This window comes from Phyllostomus hastatus, unplaced genomic scaffold (genome assembly GCF_019186645.2).
Source record: "Phyllostomus hastatus isolate PE091 unplaced genomic scaffold, TTU_PhHast_1.1 phas_contig_159, whole genome shotgun sequence".
NCBI classification, from domain to species: domain Eukaryota; kingdom Metazoa; phylum Chordata; class Mammalia; order Chiroptera; family Phyllostomidae; genus Phyllostomus; species Phyllostomus hastatus.
This window is the reverse complement of record NW_025333640.1, coordinates 21,685,254-21,704,493: the sequence shown is the minus strand read 5'-3', so window position 1 is coordinate 21,704,493 and position 19,240 is coordinate 21,685,254. Positions and strand designations below refer to the sequence as shown.

The 19,240-nt window shown below is 44.7% G+C and overlaps 2 protein-coding genes across 3 annotated transcripts in view; one reads left to right on the top strand and one right to left on the bottom strand.

Annotated features, from left to right (window-relative positions):
• TLR2 (toll like receptor 2) overlaps positions 1-13,902 on the top strand; it is a 45,655-nt gene extending 31,753 nt beyond the window's left edge. The window contains exons 2-3 of the transcript XR_006784803.1: positions 1,750-1,807; positions 13,143-13,902. The gene's annotated coding sequence lies outside the window, so the exon portion shown is untranslated. The remainder of the gene's footprint in view (positions 1-1,749; positions 1,808-13,142) is intronic.
• The window catches only part of RNF175 (ring finger protein 175), a 33,510-nt gene extending 19,521 nt beyond the window's left edge, over positions 1-13,989 (bottom strand). The window contains exons 1-3 of one of the 2 annotated variants that reach the window (XM_045830967.1): positions 13,896-13,989; positions 12,001-12,038; positions 8,996-9,177 (exon numbers count right to left, since the gene is read on the bottom strand). In XM_045830967.1, coding sequence (XP_045686923.1) covers positions 8,996-9,121 — 126 coding nt within the window. In that variant the 5' untranslated portion in view covers positions 9,122-9,177; positions 12,001-12,038; positions 13,896-13,989. The remainder of the gene's footprint in view (positions 1-8,995; positions 9,178-12,000; positions 12,039-13,895) is intronic. The other variant, XM_045830966.1, reaches the window with a different exon arrangement.
• Between the last annotated feature and the right edge of the window lie 5,251 nt (positions 13,990-19,240).

Genomic DNA, 19,240 nt, shown 5'->3' with positions numbered 1-19,240 from the left:
TGCTTTGTATTGCTTTATCGTGACATATCACCTGGATCTGAAACCTTAGATTGCTCTAAATCTTTCAGAGAACAGTGCACAGTTGTTATTATACTTATGCCCTTGAACAAAACCACGCACGGAGCAAATCTGAAGTAACTATCTAAAGATATAACGTATTATAACCTGCTTTTTGTTTTTGAATTCCAGGCAGTACTTTCAGGGTACATATTCTTTATTCTTGCCTGAATTAGTCAGGTAATTGCTTTAATTTTCCACCCTACTTTGTGGTATGGTCAAAGCTGATGAATGGGGTTGCACCTTTACTTATGAAGTTAGATATACGGGTATAGATATAAATAGATACAGATAATCAAATAGGAACAACAGGCTTTCCTTAAGGAAGGAGAATCGTTTTCCTGAGGTCCAGAGAGCACTTGCGAGCAAACCAAGACAAGATTTGCTCCCTCTGGCATTTAGCACTGGCACTTGGACCATCCACTGTGGATGCTAAAAGTGTACAGCTCCTTAAAAATCTCATCAGCATTTTGGTCATTCATTTCCTTTTTGCTCATAATGGTGACAATTAGCTAGGATATATCATAGGTTTTAAAATTTTTTTAGTTCATTACTTCTGATACCAAAGAAGGAAATGGACATGAACTCCACCTATCATTTGCACTTCTCACCTTTTTATTTTAAGAATTTGATTCATCTTTTTATTTCCCCCAGAAACATGCTGAAGTTTTTTTTAAATAAAAAATTAAGAATCAGTTCATTTTAATTCATTGCAACTACCATGCTCCTATATTTTATACTTCAGGTTATAAGTCAAATTTTACTAGAATAATCCACTTCCTCAAATCAGTAGAGTCACAATCTATGATAGTTTGAAGTGACGATTAGACTACTATTTATAAAGCTAGTTCTTTCCCTGTGGATTTATAAATACAACCTATTTCTAAAAGATCCCAAATTTCTCTTACTTGATGCCTGGATTTAGTTAATGGAGAATAGCAATGTTCAAATGTATAGATATGCTACTTTTAAAAAGTAGGCCTTGGAGAACAGAAATAAAAGGAAAGCAAAAAAAAATCATTATACTGTATTCTGTATGCAAATATTTAATTTCTTAATTATCTTTAAGGTATCAACCCAGCACCACATTTTCTCAACATCCAAGGGGAAAGGTCAGAAATTTGCATTATGAATTCAACAATTTTATGGAGAAGTAGTTTTGAAATGAGGGCCACATTTCATAGCAATATAAAAGATTATCACTTGCGGGGAGGCAGTGGTCTGGGCTGGGAGTAAAAGGCAGAAAACGGTACTTGAACAACAATTAAAATAAAGAAAAAGATCCTTTATCAATTTCCAGAGCAGTTAAAACTTCCCATTTTTAAAAGTAACTGCCACATATGAAATGTGGGAATGCTGTGCATCATAAATAAACACATGAAATATGTGAAGTTGAGGTCCATGCAGGCAACAGAGGAAGCCTGGCAGCTGGGACACATTAATAATGCCAGAGGGGTCACCATCTGGGCATGTGCGTATAAAGCACATCTGCATGACGGCCAGGGCAGCCCTGCATCTGGATCCCATCACCCACATTCTCCCTGCCCTACATCATGGCAGGAGGAATGTCCTGGCGAATCAGATGCTGCCCATTGGTACCATGTTTTTTCTTTGACATGCACACAAAGAATCTGAAAAGAATTGCAAGTTAAGACAAAACAAAGATATGTTTTCATCTGTCTATTTGTATAGGATGATGGATGGGTCACACAATAAGGAAGGAAGAAAGGAAGGAAAGACAAGGAGGAAGGTAAGGTCTGTGTATATGTGATGCTCATTTCCTTTGCACCCCAAATCCCAAACTACTGTGTTTGCAACCATTTGTACACATGTCTGCGTGTATTTGTGTGGGTGGGGTGGAGGGAGAACAGGGGCATGCTAGAGGTAAGCAGAAAATCATCATGTACATAAATGACTCCAAGAAATATTGTGCTGTCAGTACAAAGGCAATGAAGGAACGTTTGGACTTAAATTGAAGAAGTAAAATGATGGAATCATGGCATATGAAGGATTCTTAGGAATTCACTTGGTCCACATTGCTATCTTCAAATCAATTGAGACTGTTGATTTTACTATTTAACTTGTTAAGGGAGATTCTGCAATGTTATGTTAAGTATGTATTTGTGTCTTGCCTCATTTTAAAAAGATTTAACAGACCTAATACCTCATTGGTATAGTAATACTATGTTCTAGTGTTTCATAGCTATTCATAGGCAGGAAGTTTGATTTAAATGGAGCAATGTTTCACTCTGTGGCAAACGATCAGCCAGTGTATTGAGGCACGTTAACAGTGTGTCTGAAACCCGGATTCTGTGTATGCTGTTGTCAGCCCTTCTGATGATGTGAGGGGAAGGAGAAGGATTCCTTTTTGGTACCCTCCCCCCTACTCCCTGCAGATATGAAAAGTGGGAGACATAAAAGAAAGTGGAGAGGGTGGTGTTGAATGGAATTTTATTTTTAATTAAATGCCATTAAAAGCATTTGGAAATAATTTAACTTTGAGGACCTGCCTATGTCTACACCATCTCAACACCATCAGCTGGAAAGAGAAAAGTTCAAATATCCAGATGCTCCATCTATATTATGCTAAAAGTATGAGTATTTGGAAGCAGCCAGGTGTTTAGCTGTATCCCAAACCAAATTAGAACTTTCCATTTTCTATCTACTTTCTCTCTGCTCTTTTTGGTGTCACTTAGGAGCAGTCAATATTATATTTTTAAGCTTTATTTTCTAAATAACCTGTTTCTTTTGCTTTATGTACTTATACTCAGCTGCTCTGGTATACACAGCCTCTGCAGACCACGGAACACAATCTGTCTAGGGAAATTAAATGATCGTTTCAGAATATAAACATATTTGTTAAGAGCTGTATCTGAAAATATTGTCAGCTGTTTGGACTAGTCCCTCACCTTCGATGTACATGGTCCAACTTATGCATGCAATAATGGGAAAATAATACTTTGTATGTAAGAAAAATACCTTCAGGGTATAGGTAAACGTGTAAATAATAATTAGTATACAAAGCTGTTCACACATATTATTGTGCGCATTTCCTACTTTTTAAAAAACTTCCTTCCTTTGCTTTCTGTAAACTTCCACTCCCAATGTCTCCCACGATTTACATGATGTTTTCATCCCAGTATACATATATAGCAGTATCAGAATTGTCAACCTGTACCCTCGTGGGAAACAACTTTATCCACTAGAGTACAGTGCTCATATGCAGTTCCCAGTGCCTCCACCTTGCACAGACTCGTCTCATTTCCAAAGGCACCTGGAGCAACACCTTGACCTCCAGTGCCCTTCGGTGAGGTTGTTTCATGCATGTGTAATGCAGTTTGATTCTCTCACCACCATCTGTATTTCTCCCTGGGACCCCCCATCTCCTAAATGGCTTTTAAAAGTTTGCCTACCTTAAGGCCTACTTCTTGTGCTGTACAGTTCATTGGGACTTGACAAATGCATCACATCTCGTATCCAAAATTACAATACTATGCAGACCAGTTTTACTGCCCTAAAATTACTGTTTCATTTGCTCATCTTCTTTCCTTCCCTGAACCACTGGCAACCATTCCAAACAAAACAGAGCAAAACCAACCACCATTTTACTGTCTCTAGTTTTGCTTTTTTCAGAATGTTTTATAATTGAGCTCATATAGTATGTGGCCTTTCCATATCGGCTTGTTTTACCAAAGTTCCTCCATGTCTTTTCATGGCTCCATAGAAGCCTTTTTATTGCCGGCTAATACTGCATTGTATGGAGATGTCACAGTTTGCTTATTCATTCACATTTTAAAGGACATCTCTTGGTTGCTTCCAGTTTGGGGTGCTATAACTACTTGGGTGCAGCCCTGACAGGTGTGGCTCAGTGGGTTAGGCATCGTCCCACAGAGTGAAAGGTGGCCGGTTAGATTCCCGGTCAGGGCACCTGGCTGGGTTGTGGTCCAGTCCCTCACTGGGGTGCATACAAGAGGCAAGATGTTTCTCTCTTTCTCTTGTTCCTTCCCTTCCCCTCTCTCTAAAAATAAATATAATCTTTAAAAAATATTTGGATGCAGGTGTTTTTTTTGTGTGTGTAGATGCAGGCTTTCAATTCATTTGGGTAAATACCTAGTAGCGTGATTGCTGGATCACAGGGAAAGAGTATGTTTAACTTTGTGGGAGACGGGTCAACCGCCTCCAAATAGCTCTACCATTCTCCATTCGCATCAAGAGTACCTGCTGCTCTCCAGCCTCATCAGCATTTGGTATTGTCAGTGTTTTTTGATTTCAGCCATTCTAATAGGCATGCACTGTATCTCATTGCTTTACTTTGCAACTTCCTAATGACATATGATGATGAGATTTTTTTTCATATATGCTATCTTTTCAGATTCTTTGCCATTTAACTGAGTTGTTTACTTATTATGATTGTGTTTTAAGTATATTTTAGATAACAGTTCTTTGTTAGACATATATTTTACAATTACTTTCTCCTAGTCTATAGCTCACCTTTTCATTGTTGTAACAGTATCTTTCACAGCACAGGTTTAAATTTCAATAAAACCCAACTTATCAATATTATATTTTCTTTCTTGTATCGTGGTTTTGGTACTGTATCTAAAAACTTATCACCAAACCCAAGTTCACCTACATATTTTCCCTATGTTATCTTCTAGAAGTTTTCTAGTTTTGTATTTTACATGTAGGTGCATGGTACATTTTGAGTTAATTTTTGTGAAACGTGTGGATTCTATGTCTAGGTTCATTTTTTTTTTGCATATGGATGTCCAACAGTTTCAGTACCATTTATTGAAAAGATTATCCTTTCTCCATTGAATTGCCTTTGCTCCTTCATCATGGGTCAGTTGACTGTACTTGTGTGGGTCTATTTATGGGTTCTCTCTTCTGTTTCATTGATTTATGCATCTTTTCTTTCACCAATATCATATTGTATTGATTACTATAGCTTGACAGTAAGCATTGAATTTGGATAATGTGAATTCCCCAATATTGTTCTTCTTTAGTGTTCAGTTTGTAGTCTGGGTCTTCTGCCTTTCCACATTAACTGCAGAATCAGTTTGTTGATAGCCACAGAATAACTTGCTGAGATTTTGAATGGGATTGTAGTTGGGAAAAATCTATCTTGACTATATTGAACCTTCCAATCCCCGAACACAGATTATCTTTCTATTTATTTGAGATCTTTTCAGGTTTTTTAAATATAGATCTTGTACATATTTTGTCAGATTTATTCCTTAGTACTTCCTTTTTCTGGGTACTATGGTAAACAGTATTATGTTTTAATTTCAAATTTCAGTTGTTCATTGCTAGTATATACGAGAGCAATTGACTGTTGTATGTTGACCTTGTGTTCACAACCTTGCTGTAGTTACTTCTCCAGGATTTTTGTTGTTGTTGAATTTTCAATATAGGCAATCATGTCGTCCATGAACAAAGATGGTTTTATTTCTTCCTTCCCAATCTGTGTATCTTTTATTTCCCTTTCCCTCCTTTTTTTGGTCTTATTGTACTAGCCAGGAAGTCCAGTACAAGGTTGAATTGGAGTGGTAAGAGGGAATATTCTTGTCTTCTACCTTATCTTGGGAGGAAAGTATCCAGTTAATGTTAGCTGTAGGTGCTGTAAAAATAAATATTCCTTATCAAGGTGAAGAAGTTTCCCTCTATTTCTATTCTGCAGCAAGTTTTTATATGAATGGGTGTTAGACCTTGTCGAATGCCTTTTCTACATCTATTAATATGATCACATGGTTTTTCTTCTTTAGCCTGTTGGTGTGATTGACCACATAAACTGGTTTCTGTGTCCCGGACCAATCTTACACACCTAGAATAAGACCTACTTGGTGTAGAATTCTTTTTATATGTTGTGTAAGCCAGTTTGCTGATTTTTTGAGAGTTGCACATTTATGTTCATGAGAGATACTGGGCTGCAGTTTCTCTTTCCTGTGATGTCTTCCTCTGGCCTCCACGTTGGTGGGTGTTAGTGTAATGCTGGCCTCAGAGAACGACTTCTGACATGTTCCCTCTGCTTCTCCTTTCTGAAGGAGATTGTGGAGAGCTGGTGTCATTTCTTCCTTAAATGTAGACTTCACGGTGAAACCCTCTGGGCTTGGTGCTTTCTTCTTTGGAAGGTTATCAATCATTGATTCAAGTTTTCAAAATGGGTGTAGGCCTGTTAAGATTATCTCTCTCTCCTGTGTGAGTTTTGGTATAGTTGGTGGCCTACACTTTGCCTATTTTACCAAATAAAGTTATCCAAATTTGTGGGCATAAAATTGTTTACAACATTCCTTTATTTTCTTTTTGTGGCCACAGGATCAGTAATGATGACCCCCTTTTCTAATATTAGTAATCTGTGTTCTCAATCTTATTTCTTGGCTAGCTTGCTAGAGGTTTATTAAATGTCTTGATTTTTACAAAGAACTGCCTTTTGGTTTCATGGAGCTTCTTATTGATGTCACTTGTAATTTTTATTGATTTCTGCCCTAATTTTTATTATTTATTTTCTTTTGATGTGTAGCTTAACTTTTTCTTCTTCCTCTAGTTTCCTGAGACAGATGTTTAGTTTCCTGATTTTAGATCTTTTTTCTTTTCTAAGATACGCATTCTACACTAAAAATTTCCCCCTAAGCACTGCTTTTGCTGCATTCCACAAATTTTGATATGTTTTATTTTCTTTTGCATTTACTTAAAATAGTTAAAATTATTTTTCAGTTTCTTTTGAGTGTTCTTTGACTCATGTGGTATTTAGTATTGTGTTATTTAATGTCCAAATACTTTGGGATTTTTTTCGGCTTTCAGGTATTGATTTCCAGTTTAATTTTGTGGTCTGACAGTGTACACTTGACTCTTCCGCAGCACGGGGGTTGGGGCACCATCCCTCACCCCCTATCCAAAAATCTGCATGGAACTTCAGTTGGCCCTCCCTCTGCAGAAGTGCGTTCCCAGCCTCAGCTGCAGATACTGTTTTTGGTCCACAGTTGTTTGAATCCACAGATACGAAACTTGGGGACATGGAGGACTGACTGTATTTATTGAAAAAGATCTGCACATGAGTGGACCAGTGCAGTACAAACCTGTTTATTCAAGGGCCAACTGTACTTGACTCGATTTCTACTCTTTCAAATTTGTTTTGGTGTGTTTATGGCCTATAATGTGGTCTATATTGGTGAATGTTTCATGTGGGCCTGAGAAGCCTGTGTACTCAGCTGTTGTTGGGTGAATGACTCTATAAAAGTCAACTGAAATCAGTTGATTGATGGTGCCATTCAGGCCGACTATATCCTTACAGTTTTCTGTCTGCTAGATGTATCAACTACTGAAAGAGGATGTTGACATTTCCAAATATAATGGCGGGTTTGTCCATTTCTCCTCACAGTTCATCCATTTGCCTCATACAGTTTGATGTTCTCTTGGTAGGGACATGCACATGAAGCATTGCTATGTCTTTTTGAACAACTGATCCCTTTGGCGTTATGGAATGACCCTCTCTATGCCTGACAATTACCCTTGTTCTGAAGTCTGCTTTGTCTAAAATTAATACAGCTTCATTAGGCTTTATTTTGATTAGTGTTAGCATGACATATCTTCCTCCAAACTTTTACTTTTAACACAGCAGTGTTTTTATATTACCAATAAGTTTCTCCTGAAATGCTATGTTCGGTTTTCTATTTCATGGATAAGGAAACTATGATTAAGATATATTTAAAGACCTTTTTAAAATATGAGAGTATAATCTGTGAGGTTTAATTCTAATCTCGCTCATTAAAAAAGTTGCAATGCAGAGGATGTTTATTTTCGTTAACAAGGTAATAGTGACACGGCAGCGAGTTGATGCATTTGCTTAAAAGACAAACAAAACGAGATTCCTCCCTCCTTCTAAGTAGAATGTACAAAATTGCCTAAACTTAATTATTATGCAGAGCTCAAAAAAATTCCCCTAGACCCTGTGCTACACAGAAAATGATTTTTATGGTGGGTCAAAGGAAAATTAAACACTGTCTAAGCCAGCACCTCACATGTCATGGCAAGTCTTCTTGCCATGGAGACCACTAGCCCGGGCCCCAGACCCACGCAGAGTGGTGAGTGAGGACCTTCTTCCTGGGCAGTGTTTCTCCACAGAGGCCACACTCAAGTCTAAACCATTGATTGTCAAAATGCGGTCCCAGGACCATCTGGGAACTTGGTAGACATGCAAATTACTGATTGGACACCTGTTGAATCAGAAACTCTGGGGATGGGACCTGCGAATCTGACTTAAGAAGCCCTGCAGGTGATGCTGATACACCCGAAGACCTGAGAACCACTGCTCTGAACAGTGCAAATGCAAGGTCTCAGGCCTGACAATGCCCAGCGAATGCCCCTGAGGCCGGGAAGGGGGCGACATTCTAGTGGACATGCTTGGGTGGGACTGGTCTGTGAAAATGCCCCACATGGAAAGTGGGTGAGTTCAGGGCAGTGTTTGCATTGGCACTCTTCCGCGGCTGTGCACACCGCCAGTGGCGCCACAGTGCATTGCCGACGAAACAAGGTTAGATGGCTTCAACCTTTTGTTTCTGGCATCCCTAATTCTCCTTTCCTGGGCCATAGGCAGAAGTTGTTGATGCACGAAAGGAAAACTGGTTTACTTAAACCAGGACTTCTTAACCTGGGCGCCGTGGACGTTTTTGCCGCGAGGAGCGGTCCTGTGCACGCTGAGCGGCACCCCTGGCCTCCAGATGCCAGTAGCAACTGCCGTCCCTCCTCTCCTCCCACGAAGGAGGATAGAAAACTGTTCCCAGATGTTGCCAAATGTCTCCTGGGGCCAAAACTGCACCCAGTGGAGAATCACTGACCTCAAAAAACCATTTTCTTCCAAGTGGTAACAAAAAAAAACAAAGAAAAGCGGGGATGCGGCAGCAAGAGAAGCTGGCTTGCAGCAGGCCCCGGGGCGACTTACGTTGTAGGACCGGCCGTGCCTCTGCCTCCACTGCACCAGCACGATCTGGGCGACGATCAGCGTGGAGAAGAAGATCAAGATCATCTCCACGTGCATGGACTCGTGGCCCCGGTGCATCTTGTACATCCTCTCCTGCTGCAGGCTGGAACCAGCAAAGGGGGTCGTCTGCAAAAGGCCTCAACCTTTGCACATTTAGCAAAAAAAAAAAAAAAAAAAGCATAGGCTGGGCTCATAGGAGGCAATTGGGGATTTCAAAGGCTTCCAAGGGTTTTTAAGTTTTGACTGCAAAGCTTTCCTGGGTTCCTCCCTTTCCCCCAGGCTTGGGGAGAAGGCAGTGGAAAGGGGGAGGCTGAGTTTATCAGCCAAATCAATTCCTCTCAGCCCTCAGCTTTTCCATGTGGTTTTGACCTCAGTCTTGTCCTTTCAAGTAAAGTTATGGGGCAAAAATAAATAAATAAATAAATAAATAAATAAATAAATAAATAAATCACTGATGGGTCCTGGAAAAGCCTGGGTTCCAGTCCTTGAGTGGCCAGTTTATTACCATGTGGCCTTCTGAAAATCAGTGATGGTCTCTGAGCCTCAGTTTCCTCATTTGCAAATTTAAAATAATGGTACCTCTGTACCTCTGTGAAGCATGTGTGCTATTTTATTTGTCCCTAATGGTGGTAATAATAATAATAAGAAGAAGAAGAAGAATTAGGCTGAATCATACAAAATCACTTTTGAAAGTCAAACATTTTAAAATACTGGTAATTTCAAGTAATTTCTAATATTCTCCAGTAAAGGATATCTTGCTGATGGTACCTATGGAGAGAACATTACCCATGGGGCTACAGGAAACTCCTCAGTGAGTTGTATAAATTGCCTTCATTATAAGGACAAAGAAGAGGCTTGAGTATTATCTTAGACAGACACACACATTCAGATGATGGCTGAATGTTCAAGTTTTTAGTTGGACTCTTAGTTTTGCACAACGGTAGAGGAAACCATGAAGACGGTGTCGTGTTGCTCATCTTCCTATAGCAGAAGTGGCTTTGAAGAAAGCCACTTGACCTTGGCTGTAAGTTAAAATCAATGGGGAACTTTTAAAATCGCAGTGCTCAAGCTGTACCCTTCATCTATGAATTAAGTGATCAGTTCAGTGCCCTTATCAATGAAAAACACCATTGCTGGGTGTTATGGGCTGAACTATGTTCCCCACCCTGACCCCAAATTCATATGTTGAAGCCCCATTCCTCAGTGCCTCAGCAGGAGACTGTGTTTGGAGACAGAGACCTTAAAGAGGTAATTAAGGTAAAATGAGGGCCTATGGGTGGGCCCTAATCCAATCTGACTGGAGTCTTCATAAGAAGAGGAGATGAGACGGGAACTCACACAGAGGGAGGACCCTGTGAAGACCTCCTGAGGGGGCAGCCCTCTGTAAGCCGAGGAGAGAGGCCTCAGAAGAAACCAAAAACCACTGACACCTTGACCTTGGACTTCTAGCCTCTAGAACTATGAGAAAGTGAATTCCTGTTGTTTAAGCCCCTCAGGCTGTGGCATTTTGTTATGATAACCCTGGAAAAAGGACACGGATTTCTAGGTGGGGATCTAGGCATTAGTCATTTTTTAGTAAGTTTACCATGTAATTTTAAGATGCAGCCAAGTTTGAGAACCCGTTACTTAGAGGAAGAAAGAGCAGTCCAGTGTCAAGATTAGGGGAGGAAGGGTAAATTATGAACATTGCCAATCAATCACTTTATACATATTGGTTAGCATCATCTTTCATTCCCAACGAGGCATCATCAGCCACAAAATATCCTCAACCTTCCACTTACGGCTGGTTACAGCTGGTTACAGTCGCACTGAGCTAGGTTACCGTCCAGGAAACACTGCAGGATAATATTCTGCGCCACAAATTAGTACCTTTTAAACGCACTTGTTGAATGTGTGAGTTGGATTTTCTCCCTTCACTACTAGCATTTCCACATAGCTACTACTAAAATAAGAGCAGTGTCTCAGAAAAGGGCCCCATCCAAATCCCAGGGGTGCCCCCTGCTGGAGAATGTGCAGAAATGAACCCTGAAAGCCTAGTAAATATTCCTGCTTTCCTTCAGCTTCTTTGGAATGGAATCTTAGAAAGTTAGTGCTAGAAGGTACCAAAGATGTACTGAAACCCTTTATGGATGCTGCACTCCATAAGCATCTTGAGGAAAGTTACATGGTTATTAGTTTCTGTGTTGGAAGCTGAGCTTAGGAGACAAGAAAGATTTCTAGAAGCTCATTAAAATATACTAATTTCTCTGAAGAGATGGAAAGTGAAGAAAAGTAAAAGGGCAGAAGAATTTAGTTATAAGTTTTACAGCCCCAAATTCAAAATAACTATTTAATATTCTATGTAATGAATATAGTTTCAATTTACACCATATAGATAGGAGAGTAAATCTCTTATAAGCTAAAATAGCACTTGCATTAGATATAGAACAAAATATGCTTTATGACATTATTCTGTTTTGTGTCTATATCATAAAAATGCATCTCAAATCGTTAACCTATGTGGAAGTACTACAGAAAGTATATAATAGGTATACAAATGTAATAAGTATTTCCCATTTTGATTAGGAATACATTCATGATTGATTACCATAAAGCAAAAAAGGAGGGACGTTTCATGTTTATTTCATTTTATATGTTGCCCACAGAAGGCCATGACTTCATGATAGGTACCAGAACACAGAGGAAACAGCATGTAAAGAAAACCAGATGTATCTTGTGCCTAAAATAAATACTAAGTTGACACTGCCTTGCTTTGAAGGACATAGAAATCCAACTCTGGGGGTTTGCACAGAGCACCCTGTGGTTCTGGTCTGTACTACCTTCGTGCACACATTGCTGTGCTAACTCACCTTCTCTATCCCGGGAAACTGACAGCTAAAATGATGGCTTTATTTAATTTCACAAGTGGTTAAATGGAAATCTAATTTTTAGTATAACGGCAATAAAAACATATAGTAATCACTTACTTCCACTCATCATCCACAGACAACTTTGTGCGAGAGATCTGCAAAACACAGAGAGAGCAGGATGACTTAGGATGAGGGCCCGAATGAAATGTTTGCTTGTGGAATTCAAACACACACACTAGTGTACGCACCCCCAAACAGCAGTAACTGGGCCACTGTTAATAAACATTTGAGAACCAGAAAGGCACCAATAGGCAGGGAAGGGGGTACCTGGCCGAGCCCTTGCAGACTGGGCTGGAGAGAACAGGGACCGTGCCCTGGAAGGGCTTCTGGATGACCTCCAGGGTACTAGGTGCTGCCTCCCCTTGTCACCCCCCATGTACTACATTTGGCCATTTGAAAGCTAAAAGCCAATCATTGTGCAGTCACCCAGAAATCTGGTTAAAATGCAAATTTTAATTCAGTAGGCCTGGGGTGGGGACCGAGACCCTGCATTTCTCATTGGCTCCCAGGGGACACATTGACTATGGTCCCTGCATCACACAGCTTTGCTACAGCCGGTTAAGGGGAAAGCTTCGAGTCCTGCCTAGGGCTGAGTTTGAAGAGGCACTGTGCCTCCTGAGGGCAGAGGCCAAGGCATCGATGATATCAACCTCATGAGAGAGCAAATGTCAGCTGCAAAAATGACTCTGCCAGTCTCCTGCCCTTCCTGGTGGGCAGCTTTCCATCTGTAACCTCCTTTGGATGGTCTGGGTTTGAGATCAGCAAGAAAGCCACGGAGTTTCCGAACAGCTTCCCCATTGGGGAGAGCAGATCCCAAATGTGCAGTGTGGCCCACGAGGCCCACCGCACCACAACCTAGCTCTCCCTTATCTTTCACAACAAACCTTCTGGAACCCTGGGTTTCTTATCACCCGCTCCTGCCTCTCTCCCCAGTGATCACTTCCCAACGTTTTTTTTTTTTACCTTCAAGCAATCTGGTTTGCTGTCCCCTCCGTCTAGAATTCTCATTCCCGCTCATCACCAGGTGGCCAGATTTCATCCATCCTCCAAGGCCCAGCTCAAAAGCCACGCCCCTCATCAGCCTCGCCCATACCCCCCGCCCCCCGCTGGGAACAATACTTCTTCTTTGATCCTGTTTTAGGGACAGCAACCTCTTCCCACCCTCTGAGTTATTTTTGTCCTGTTTTACTTCCCTCCAGGGCTGTGAGCTCTCAAGAGAAAAGCCCACCTCCAATTGCATCCTCTCCAGCCCCACCTGCAGCACAGCTCCTGGCACCTGGTCAAGGCCTTGGGATTGTCCGGTAAAGGCAAAGCAACACTGGGTTTGATATCACCACCAGCTAGCCCAGCGGTTCTCCGAGCTCAAGCATCAGCACCTCCTGGGAACTAGACTTGCAAAGGATCAGGCCCTATCCTCCAGGGGAGATATTAGGACGCAGAGCCCAGCCTCCTGCGTTTCAAGCAGCCCCTGCAGTGATTCTGGTGTATGCTCCAGTCTGAGAACCACAAGAGTCAAGCCTGACAGTAGACCCATCATCCCTCCAGCTGTCCTCCAATGCCCTTGGCCTTCACCGGGGCCCTGAGGGCTTCTGCCCTGGGAGAGAAGAGGCGAGAGACGCATTGGTAGCAGGGAATAGATGGGGATGTGTGGGTTAAGGGCTGGGTAGTGAGAGAGGGAGAGGAGGAGGAAGGAAGAAAGGTGGGGAAGAGGCGGAGGAAGAAGAGAGGGGGAGGAAGGCAGAGACAAAGAGGTGAGTTCAGCTTCCCCGGGGTGGGGCGGGGTCAGGTGAAGCCATCAGCATCTTCCAGTGGGTCGCTGCCCCTCCACTCAGGGCCGATTACACGGCATGGGGGTGGGGGCTTGGTGACCATTCATTGTGGCCGTTCAGCCCCTGCGTGAGCCTGGGGACCCTGACTAGGTGCCGCCTCGGCCTGTGCCCGGCGCCAGGTACCTGCTCCTGCTGGAGGGGCTCCTCCAGCCCCGCCTCCGCCTTGGGCGCCGACCCCGCGGCCATGCCTCTCCCGCAGCACCGGCTCGGAGGGTCTCCTGGAGTCCGCAGACTGACGCTCCTGGGACGCAGGAGCCACGGTGGGAGCTGAGCCAGCAGCGGCCGGCAAACTGGCGGCTCCGCCCCGGGCTGTGCGGTACTGGCTCCCGCAGCCTCCTGGCGCGCCCGCCCCTGCGCCCTCCGTTCACGCTCTGGCCTCCTCCAGAGGAGGGGAGCTGAAGGTCATCACCACCAGCACGACCGATGAGCCCCTTTGAGTCAAGGGCCTCACTGTAGTAAATCAGTCGTCAGCCCTCACGGCTCAGGAAACGTCCTGGGCGCTGGAGCCAGCCGTGCTGTGACCAGGTGACAGGGCCGGAGGACTGAAGGACAGCTCAGAGGTCAGTAGGTAGAGATGTGGGGAGTTCCGGAGGGAAAAGGAGATGAGAAAGGGAGAGAGAGAGAGAGAGAGAGAGAGAGAGAGAGAGAGAGAGAGAGAGAGAGAGAGAGAGAGAGAGAGAGAGAGAGAGAGAGAGAGAGAGAGAGAGAGAGAGAGAGATCGTTTTCTTCTCAGCGCTCTGCCCCAGAAGCATTTATCGGAAGACAAGTTCAGGCGGTTGTCCAGATGCAGGGAGGCTGAACCTCTGCGCATCCTCGGTGGTCGTGTTCCTTTCCCCGCCCCGCTTCCCTTAGCTGTCCGCAGGGTTAATCGTGTGGAGCACCTCCCTAAAGACAAACCGGGCCCTCCTAAGAGGACCAAGGGAGAGCCTCCGCTGTGGGGGGAGGATGCAGAGTCTCCTGGCCCCTGGCTGCTGTGTCACTTTCACTTAACCCCGGAAACCACCCGCAACTTGCCCTTGGCCTCAAGCTGGAGTCTGGACTTGTGGCTGGGAATACTTTGGAACCCTTGCGTAAGCCTTTAGGAATACTTGGGTCTTAATTTAGGGCCACAGACGAAGAGGGGGCACACAATTAGATAGTCTGACTTAATAAAATGTGGCTAACTTCATCCCGGTTTGTGACGGCTCATTTTACATGGAGCTACCCTTGGGCATTGACCGACAGATGGACACTTCCCTGCCCTTTGGAACTTCCAGTCTAGCAGGGCGTGGTGACAAATGTCAGCACAGTTCATCGTGCTAAGCGCTTCCTACTCCAAGTGCCTTACCTGCGCGACCTCATTCCGCCCTCACAACAACCCCACAGGGCAGATGGTGGGAGTTGTCACCCGTGTTTGCACAGGAGAACACCGAGCACAGAGAGGGCCAGAAGTCTGCCCCAGTTTCGAAGCTGGTAGGTGGTGCCGTGGGAATCCGAGCCCAGACAAGACGGACTCCATGGCCTGGGCTCTTGACCATCAGGAAACCAGCAGAGGCCAGCTCAGGGAGGTCTACGCAAATACTTTTCAACAGTCTGGACTGTGGCCTGAAGGGAATTGGAAGTTGTGACAGAGTAGTAAGCAAGAAATGACATTACTAGACTTGCCTTTTGATTTCAAGGGTGGGGAGGGCTGCTCAACTATGACCCAAGACAGGGAGACCAATTAGAAAGTGATTGCAGTCATTCCAGCGAAAGATGGCAGAGCCCTTGGTGGGTAGTGTATGTCAGTGTGTGCAGGGATGGGGCGAGGGGATGTGGAGAGAGATGGATGGAGCCCAGGGATGCAGATGATAGACTCTGCAAGACTTACCTGACCCTCAGGGGTGGCGCCCGGGCACATGGCCTAAGCAGCCTGGTGTTGGGCACACGGTGTGCCATCCCCGAGAGAGGAAACACTGAAAGAGCAGCCGATCCGGGGAAACAAAGACCATGAGTCCACTGGGTCAGGCTGCCTCCCTACCTGGCCTCTGGCCTGTCTCCATGGGGCACTCTAGCCCAGGAGGATGTCCTGGAGTTCTTCTGTATTCTCTAGTCACAAGAATGCCTTCTATATGTTAAATTATTTATCGCAGAGCAGCTCCCTGCACACTTCCTATCCCCTCCCTGGTTGTCTGTCACTCATTAGTTTTCCCTTTCTTACTGACCCTCTGAGGGCCAGCGAACTGCCTTGGGCCGATGGTGCCACCTAATGGTTGGATCTTGCCGACGTCCTCCTTATTGCTTTACAAATAATCTTTTTCAGGAATTCTTCTTTTCCAATTCACTCCTCTCCTCTTTTCTCATGTCTTTGTAATATTTACAAATAAAAATGTGTATTTGCTCCTTAGGACTACAGCTAAAGTGGGTGACTAAGAACGCCTTCCACCAGGTGCAGCGCTGGTCCCGTGGCGCAGGGCGGAGGAGGGAGAGAGTCTGGACAGCAGGTGGGGCCGTCCTGGGTCAGAGGGATGGCAGTAACAGGTGCAGTGCAAAGTGGTGGTGGTGGGGGGGACTGTCAAATCCAGACCATCTAGCTGATGTGCGTATCCAAGAGCTGGGAGCTCTTGGTGGTGGGGGGGACTGTCAAATCCAGACCATCTAGCTGATGTGCGTATCCAAGAGCTGGGATCTCAGAGATCAGTGGGAGAGAGGCACCCAAAGTTGCGCACGCCAGTGACTCTGGAGGTCAGGGACAGAGTGATGAATGGGAATCATCCCTAAAAGGAGAGTAACACTGAAGCCAGGTCCTACCGTGCTGATGAAATGACTGCATAGACATAATTAGGCTAATTCCCTTTGAGACATCCTCCAACCCTCCCGTCCCCAGTCCTTTCTGGGGGTGAGGCTGACTTTTGAGGTGCTGGCTCTAGCCTCTTAGAACTGGCAGAGCTCGTGCCAGCTGATCTGATTTCCAACTGCCGGTGCCCTTGACCGGTTCTCCCGGGCCCCTCACGTCCCCAGATAGACCTTTCCATCTTCCTTGAATTAAACCCGCCTTTGCTTCAGTGCTAGTTCTCCAGACAAATGAAAGCTACTCAACTGTATTATTTATCTTGTCCTTTAATTATTAGTATTGTACGTTATTGAACTCTACTATTTTTGTTTCAGCTCAAGTGTGCAGTGTTTAGCTCTCTTATGGTTCTTCGGAGTTTTATGAGCTGGCCCGTGGCCCTAGTGACCGTTTATGACCTTGCCTCTTTGGGAAAGCGCATCCTGCCTTTCGAACCACAGCCTTCCATGTGCACGTTTGGAACTCAGTCCACGTGTGAGCTGGGAACTTCCTGTTAATGTCTCTTGGCCCAGGGCAGCCCCACGACCAAATGACATGTGGTTTAAGGTTCAGGTAACAACAGGTTCATTGAAATGTGTTAGGTGGAGCTCAGCTTTCAGGGTCTCCGGTTTCTGGTGAACCTGGAGCAGAGGGGGCGCAGGGTCCCAGCCGTCAGACGGCAGCCTGGACGGGGCTCCCCACTCCCTGTGGAGCCAGGGCACATTCCCGCTTTTCGTGGTTTCAGGACTGAGCGTCTTCTGAGGGCCAGCTTTTCAGCTCTGTTGAACAATCCATCTTGAAAAAGAAGAACTGCTTTTAAAAACCAACTCTGCTTTCAAGGCTGGAAGTTCAGCTAGGGTCATTCCAGTTTATGGAGCGCAGAGGCCCTCTCGGCGGGAGGGAAAACTGCACTTAAGTCCTCCAAGGGGCCCCTTCCCCTGTCCCTCCTCTCCTTGTTTTCCTTCTCTGGTGCCTCCTCTTAGAAGGCCCATCTTCACTCTGCTAGACAGCCTGTCCCAGGCAAGCCAGTCTGCACTGTGCTACCTAGAAAGAAGTTAATATTTATTAAATACCTACAGTGCCAACCACCAGGCTAAGCACTTCATGTGTCTGATGTCATTTAATTCTCAAAATGACTCGAGTGACAAGTATCACTGTCCACTATTTTAAGAGGAAGGCATTTAAGTCAGAAGGGGTTAACCGGTTCAGTCGAAGAAAGCACAGCAGCTCTACTGCCCCCCAAGCTCTGGGGTGTGTGGCAGGCCCACTGCTTCACGGGGGCACCCCCAGGAACCCCCATCTTGCTGTAGAAGTTGTGTTTGTCATTTCCAGCTAAGACCAAGGCCTTGCCACCGTAATTGCTACACTTCAGGTTCCTTGAGGAGATCACTGTTCCACCTCTGTTCCACAAAAGTCACAATCTCACACACACACGAATACTAATGTTTCTATTTCTCTTGACTTTAGATATTTGTCCTACTTGGGGGCTTGAAACAAGATCGGTTACAGAGGCAATGACAAAAGGACTTGGCTCCTTTTTGCCGGATTTCAAAGCCTTCTAGTGTATGCTTCTGGCCTTACTTACTGCGCCCCCTGTCGTGATAATAGCTAAAACTTGTTATCATGCCTACTACTGCCAGGCACTGTACATGGACTCAATCCTCAAAACTACTGGAGGCATTAGGGGTGCTATTTTTATCTTCACTTACAGTTAAGGACAAACAAGGACCTGGGCCCTCCCCTCTGCCTCTGACACCCTCTGCTTTCCTCACTTTAATCTGCAGAAGTCCCTGTTCTCTCACGAGGCTTCCCAGATCCCCCGTGGGCATCCATGTCACTCAACCCTCTGCTCCCGCAGGCTTTTGCATTTGCAGCTAGTCCAGATAGCCTTCTGTTTGAGGTGCTGGTGCACACGTCTGTCTCAGCCACCACTGCAGGTGCCTGGAGAGCAGGGACTCTATTCCAGCCAGTGCCTCTAGCACAGCGCCTGGCCTGGAGCCACACCTAACTGGTGGTGCGGCCACATTTCTAGGTCATCACACTTCTGCCCCAGGCCTCTCCCAGCCTCAGGAGGGAGGGTGAGGACAGCTGGCTTCCACAACTTATTCCATCTCCTGCAGAGGTTCCTCCAGGAAGGAGAGGGGGCTCTTGTCTCTGTGGCCACAGACTTTCCCATCCTACCCATGACAGGACCGCTGAGAACTCTGCGCACCCATAAGGACTTAAGAAGTCTAAATTGTGCCCTTAACATTTTCCATGCAGTTCAGAATGTGCGCACACTACTTCTTGTTTCATAGCTCGGCGTCGTTCACCAGGGCAGGGACGTGTTTCTGTCATCACTTGGAGATGCTGAGATGCAGCTGGGAGCAGAAAGCAGCGGAAAGGGCGAGGCCTGAGTCTGGTCCATGCTACCTGTTCTCTTAACCCTTGTATCGAGTGACCGTCAGTTTGGGTGTTTAGCCACAGGATTCTAAAAGTATGTGGCTCACGCGAGTGCTAGAGATATAGTTGCTTTTCGAATTTACTCCATAAATGCAGCAATCCTAGTGCATCGTGTGAATAGTCAGAATAGTGCCCACATGGAAATAAAACACGTATTTACATTATTTTAGCTAATCAGACAAATGGAATATCAGCATTTTGGGTTGTTTGTTATTGATTAAGAAATCAATAACCTTTT